This window comes from Mirounga angustirostris, unplaced genomic scaffold (genome assembly GCF_029215605.1).
Source record: "Mirounga angustirostris isolate CCGP_5_RB_7025 unplaced genomic scaffold, mMirAng1.0.hap1 SCAF_2, whole genome shotgun sequence".
NCBI classification, from domain to species: Eukaryota; Metazoa; Chordata; class Mammalia; order Carnivora; family Phocidae; genus Mirounga; species Mirounga angustirostris.
The window spans coordinates 43,328,937-43,334,936 of NW_026991710.1; the positions used below are offsets into that span (position 1 = coordinate 43,328,937).

General features: G+C 43.9%; 1 protein-coding gene across 5 annotated transcripts in view; it reads left to right on the forward strand.

Annotated features, from left to right (window-relative positions):
• KIT (KIT proto-oncogene, receptor tyrosine kinase) overlaps positions 1–4,380 on the forward strand; it is an 80,571-nt gene extending 76,191 nt beyond the window's left edge. For 4 of the 5 annotated variants that reach the window (XM_045881130.3, XM_045881132.3, XM_045881131.3 and 1 more), the window contains exons 18-21: positions 1,314–1,425; positions 1,532–1,631; positions 1,995–2,100; positions 3,233–4,380. In XM_045881130.3, the coding sequence (XP_045737086.1) occupies positions 1,314–1,425; positions 1,532–1,631; positions 1,995–2,100; positions 3,233–3,361 (447 nt within the window). In that variant the 3' untranslated portion in view covers positions 3,362–4,380. The remainder of the gene's footprint in view (positions 1–1,313; positions 1,426–1,531; positions 1,632–1,994; positions 2,101–3,232) is intronic. The other variant, XM_064584496.1, reaches the window with a different exon arrangement.
• Positions 4,381–6,000: the final 1,620 nt, after the last annotated feature.

The window sequence follows — 6,000 nt, forward strand, 5'->3', positions numbered from 1 at the left end:
TCTAGTTTTTTATGGTAGACTAAGATCCAGGAATCCAGAATGTCTGTAAAAGGAATAGTCACAGCAAGTTTAACTTGATTTTAGCAGAAAGGGTTCAGGATGTGAAGTTCAGCTGTTGAATTTAAAGCCCGGTCTGCTGCTCGCCACCTTGGAATCATCATGGTCACCATAAGCCGCTACTGTCCATTGGGTGCTTGCTTAGGCAAGGCAGCTGTTCAGAGATTAGTGAGTCAGCAGTACTGTGCTAAGTACTTCTGCCCACATGATCTCATTTAACCCACAAAACAGCTCATGAAATTTGAAACATTATTTTTGCTTTACGGAAGAACATATTGAGGCTTAATTACAGATACTTAAGTGACATTTCCAGTGTATTTGTGAAAGGTAGTTTGGGTGTGATTATGACAGAAAACCCCAAAGAAAAGTAAAGGAAGTATAGTAACAGTAGGCCAGGGCTGGTGTAGAGCACCAGGATCAGATCCTTCTACTCTTCCATTTGCTCAACTGCTGCTGGTGTAGCCCTCGTTCTTGGCTCGAGATGGCCTCTAGATAGCCAGGCACCACAGTCAGAAGGCAGGATGGAGGAGGGACGAGAAGGAAAAGATCAAAGGGCGCCTGCCAGCCATGTTTTTAACAAGGCTTTCCTACAGCTACAATGTTATACTTATTACTTAGTGGCCAAACCTGAGTCACATGGCGACGCTAAGCTACAAAGGAGCTGGGAAATGTAGTTTTTACTGTGGGAGGCCGTGTTTCTCTTGTTGGGGAAAACGTATTCGGTGGTAACTAACAAATCTCTGTGTTACTCAAGGCCAGTGATGGAGCTAGATTAGACCCCATGTGTCTGTCCCTGACATCTGTGCTCTTAACCACCACGCTGTATTGACTCAATGTCGCCATCTTTTTTTTTTTTTTTAAAGATTTTATTTATTTATGTGAGAGAGAAATAGAGAACATGGGGGGCAGCAGACGGAGAAGCAGACTCCCTACCAAGCAGGGAGCCCCATGCAGGGCTCGATCCCAGGACCCCGAGATCATGACCTAAGCCGAAGGCAGACGCTTAACCGCCTGAGCCACCTAGGCGCCCCTCAGTGTCCCCATCTTGAAAATGGGGATAGTACCGTGTGAGCCACCTATTTCAGAGGTAGGGAGAGTCACCTGAGTCATAGGGTAAAAGGCCTTTGTGAGATGGCAGTCACCTTCTCACCCTCACCCCCACAGCGGGAGCGATACCTGTAGGAATATTTTCTATTCAAATTTTTTTTTTGAGCTTCTTAATTAACATCACCGAATATGTTGTGCTTGTGTTACAGGCTCGGCTGCCTGTGAAGTGGATGGCACCTGAAAGCATTTTCAACTGTGTGTACACATTTGAAAGTGATGTCTGGTCCTATGGGATTTTTCTGTGGGAGCTGTTCTCTTTAGGTAAAACGCCTTGCAAAGGCACCTTGGTTAGACTCTGAGCATCTTCTTTAAGGTTTTATCAGTGTCCTGCTTATTAACACTGATTTGCGAACTATTTGTGCCTCAGGAAGCAGCCCCTACCCCGGGATGCCAGTTGATTCTAAGTTCTACAAGATGATCAAGGAAGGGTTCCGAATGCTCAGCCCTGAGCATGCACCTGCCGAAATGTAAGGGCCGAGATGTTTTCCTTCAGATCATGCTTCCCCTTTTATTTTCCTTTTCAAAGACAGAAACCCAGGTGTGGGGGGGTTTCACTAGTACAGTCTGAAATATCAACGTCTCCTGTTCCTTTTTATGACATCCCGGTCAGATGCCATTTTTGTAGCTTATTTTCATAATCTTTTGTCACCAAATGCGCAGAAAGTTTCAGCAGCCTTTCATAGGCACAGTGTTTTATTTCATGCCCGTGCCTTTCCGTATGCCCAGTTGCACGGCCCTGGAATGATTTTTGAGATGGTCACATGAAGTACACTCTGAGAAGCCAGGACAAGGGCGTTGAGGGGTGATTGGAAATGGCCCTTGCTTTGCAGGTATGACATCATGAAGACTTGCTGGGATGCTGATCCCCTAAAAAGGCCAACGTTCAAGCAGATCGTGCAGCTCATTGAGAAGCAGATTTCAGATAGCACCAATCATGTGAGTACACTCCAGCCCCCTCTCTCGGACCAGGTGCTTCCTTCTCAGGCTCTGGGGGCCCTGGGACCCTCCCTTCTGTCCTTGCCTTAGGCAGCTTGGTCTTTGGGTAGGCAGGAAAAGCAATGGAAACAGGTTCTTTCTGCCCGACCCCGGTTCTGCTGTAAAGACGTCAGATGAGGAGGAAAAAGAGTGGAGGGCTTTGCAGGCAAAGTGTGGAGGCAGAAGCTTCCATACGGATTTGCTGTGTTTCCTCCCCCACCCCAGATGCTGGTCATGGGATCGGCGTGTTCTCTGTCTCATGTGTCTGGCCCATTCAGCCTCTGGATGGCTGGGGTAATGTGAACTAGAATAAAAGCATAGAAGAGACAACTTGTTACGGCAGGGAAATAAGCCTTCTGCTCAAACAGGCATAACCAGAAAATGGCATCTAGCTGTCATGCCCACAAGCCATATAGAATGAAGAGCTTTTTGAGGTTGGGAGATCCCTGCCAGTGATTCGAGGAGGTGGGGGGTGCTGGGGATTCAAAACTCAAATCCATTATTTCTTCTGCTCTTAAGGAAGAATTGGTGATCCTTTAACTCAGATTTTTTTTTTTTTTTTAAAGCTGCTTTTTTGATGGATTGTGTGCTTGGAACTATCGTTTCTAAGAGTATATCACTGATATTTTTGAGTTAAAGCTTGCTCTTCTGGGTGTCAGACCATGTTTCAGATTAAATAGCACTTCCCACCCATGTGTTTAATTCTCAATGGAAGACCCCTGGAAGGGCCACCAATTTCCCAGCAAATGACATCAGCCATTGGGTTATAGTTGTCCATAGCAGTTGATAAACGCTTTTAATAGTTTATTTAGATAGTACTTGATCCCAGATATATCTCAGCAGAAAAGCACTCCCCCCCCCCCCCAATCACTTCTTATGTATCAGAGTTTGGGGGAAATGAGGGATAAAACAAAGCTTATGTTTTCTTTTGTCCATATGATTGGGGTTTTGGCCGTGAAAGTCTTGCCAATCTCCTCTTTCAAAGAGGCTTTGTAAGTTACTTGTGATCCCGAAGCTGCAAACACGCGCCCGTGCTCTGTCTCTGTGTTCATTGCGGGGACCGGCGTATTAACCGCGGACTTGTTTTCCTCAGATTTATTCCAACCTAGCGAACTGCAGCCCCCACCAGGAGCGTCCTGTGGTGGACCATTCTGTGCGGATCAACTCTGTGGGCAGCAGTGCGTCTTCTACCCAGCCTCTGCTGGTTCACGAAGATGTCTGAAGCAGGAGGCGTGCCGGGGGGGAGGGGGGGTTTCTCCCCCAACAGGAACGATCCCTGTTCTTTTGGTTTCTATACTGGTTGTTTTGTTCTCCTTCAGCTTGCATCCTATTCCAGAGTAGTGGACACGCCGCTGTAATCCTATCTTGATGCGCACACTTTAGTGACCAGTGATTTTTGTCACCAGCCACCATCCTGTTGTAAGAGTTCAAACTGCATCTTCTACTCCCCAGAGCCAGGCAGCCCTCATTAATGAAAAAAAAATAATAATACAGACTTGGGAGCAAGGGAGGGTGGGATGGCCTGGACACCCTGAGTCCTTTCCAAGGCTTCTCCGATTTCTGTTTGAAAAGCATCGCTGATAGTTTATTTGAATAAATGGCAGTAGTCGCCTTCGGGCCTCCTGACCATCCGTAATGATACGATGATGCCGCAAGATTAGAAGCTGAAACCTAATCTCTTGATGTGGAACATGGAATGTTACTAGAACAAAGGGCAGAAGTCTGTGAATATCTGGGCTTAAGAAACCTACTATTTCATGCTGGGAATGAGACACAGGCCATGGAAAAATGCTCCCCGAGCATGAATAAAGACACGCTGCTGTGCATGAGCCTTTGTGCTACTGACCGGGTTTGTAAATAGCGTTTGCTGTTAGGACGCTGAATTGGAGAGAAGGCCTCCCCAGCCAGCATTTGTATATACTCATCTATACATCATACATGTTCATACATTTGAGGGGGGAAAACCCACACGGTGTCGTTTCTGGATATGACCCTGGCTCAAGTCTGCTGTGTGTAGAAATAGATGAAGAGCCAGACAAGTTTGAAGGAAACAGTGTTTTTTGTTTTGTTTTTAAAGAAGAAAACCGTAATTGCCAAGCACAATCTTAACAAAAATCTCCTTTTGTAGCCTATGAACTTGCTCCCCAGATTCTCCAGAACAAGCCTACCAGCTTCAGAATGGCATTGTGCTCAATGGATTTGAGGCCATTGGAAAAAGTGACTGATTCACTTCATGACTCCCGCGGGAGGGACAAAACAGTGCTGTTTTAGTTTGGATTCTTTGGTAGCCAGAAATTAAATTTAGATTCAGCCTCCTCTGCAGGCATGTCCTGGACGCCGGGCCAGTACCTATATGAGTGTGTGTGCGTGTGTGTGTGCGTGCGTGTGCTTATAGACAAATATTTGGGGGGTATTCTTGCCTTGATCCCAAGAGGGCCCTTCAGTGCTCAAGAAGTAGTTTGGCCTTCATCATCAGTACTGCTCTTGTTTCTCTTCACCTAGCTGTCTAGAGGAACTTGCCAGAAGCTTGCATAGCATCCCCATAGGAAGCAGAGTACTTAAATATTTATTTGCAATCCACCTACACCTCAAGCACTCTGTTGTTTATACTCAACATACTACACCCACTCCTTAGACCTAAGGCTACTCTCCTGCTAAAGCATATTTAAATTTTACCCTTTAGGCTGTAGCCTGGATATTATTCTTAAGAGTTCACTTTTTTTTTTTCCCCCAACTCACTGCCTAACTGTCAAGAGGTCCATGTGTGTGCCACAAGGTTCGTGTGTTTGGCGAGATTCAGGTATGCTGCCTTCATGGTTCCCCCTCCTGGGTCCCTTAGACTACATTTAGAGAACTGTGGTCATTTATCTGGAAGTAACCATTTGCACTGGAGTTCTATACTCTTGCACCTTTCCAAAGGTAACAGGTTTTGGGGTTTTGTTGTCACGTGAGAGATCGTCGCTGTTTGCCATCCTTTGTCGGAATATTTCCTTTGTGTTTCTATTGCCTTTGATTATAGTCAGAAAAGTGGTTGTTAATTATAGTTGTCTAGGTACTTCAGGGGCACTTCACTGAGAGTTTGTCTTTGATATTCTTGAAAGTTTATATTTTTATAATTTTTTTTTTTTACATCGGATGTTTCTTTTCAGTGGCTTAATGTTTGAAATTATTTTATGGCTTTTTTTGTAAATATTGAAATGTAGCAATAATGTCTTTTGAATATTCCCAGGCCCATGAGTCCTTGAAAATATTTTTTATATATACAGTAACTTTATGTGTAAATATGTAAGCGGTGCAAGTTTAAAGGATGTTGGTGTTCCATGTGTTTTTTCCTGTAATGTTGTCCAACTGTTGACAGTTCTGAAGAATTCTAATAAAAATGTATATATAAATCAAGTGGAATTTTTTGATTATTTCTTCAAGCTTTAGTGAAACTCAACTTCGAAGTGTTAAAGTGCATTCACTCTGACATTAGAAAGTTTGCTCCTGGTATGCCTAAGATAGAAACAAGACCATCAGATCATTAGGATTTATATACTTGAAGATTCAACAGATATTCATTAAGAATTTAATGTGTGCTGTATTTCCTCGTTTTATTTTTACAACCCAAGGTCTCCATTTAAACTGAAAAAGAAATATAGGAAACATTTTGAGAAGACTACACATTGCTGTCATTATTACTAGGTTGATTTGTGTGAAATGACCGTTTTTGTGGGCAAAATGATAGCTAAATAGCCATTTCATGTGGTTTAGTCTAATATAACTGGCATGTTTCCTCCTAAAAGAGATTGTCTAAAAATGAACATGAACTGTAAAGTAATCCACGGGGTTGACATGAGGACTCCCAGGAAAGTGGTTTGT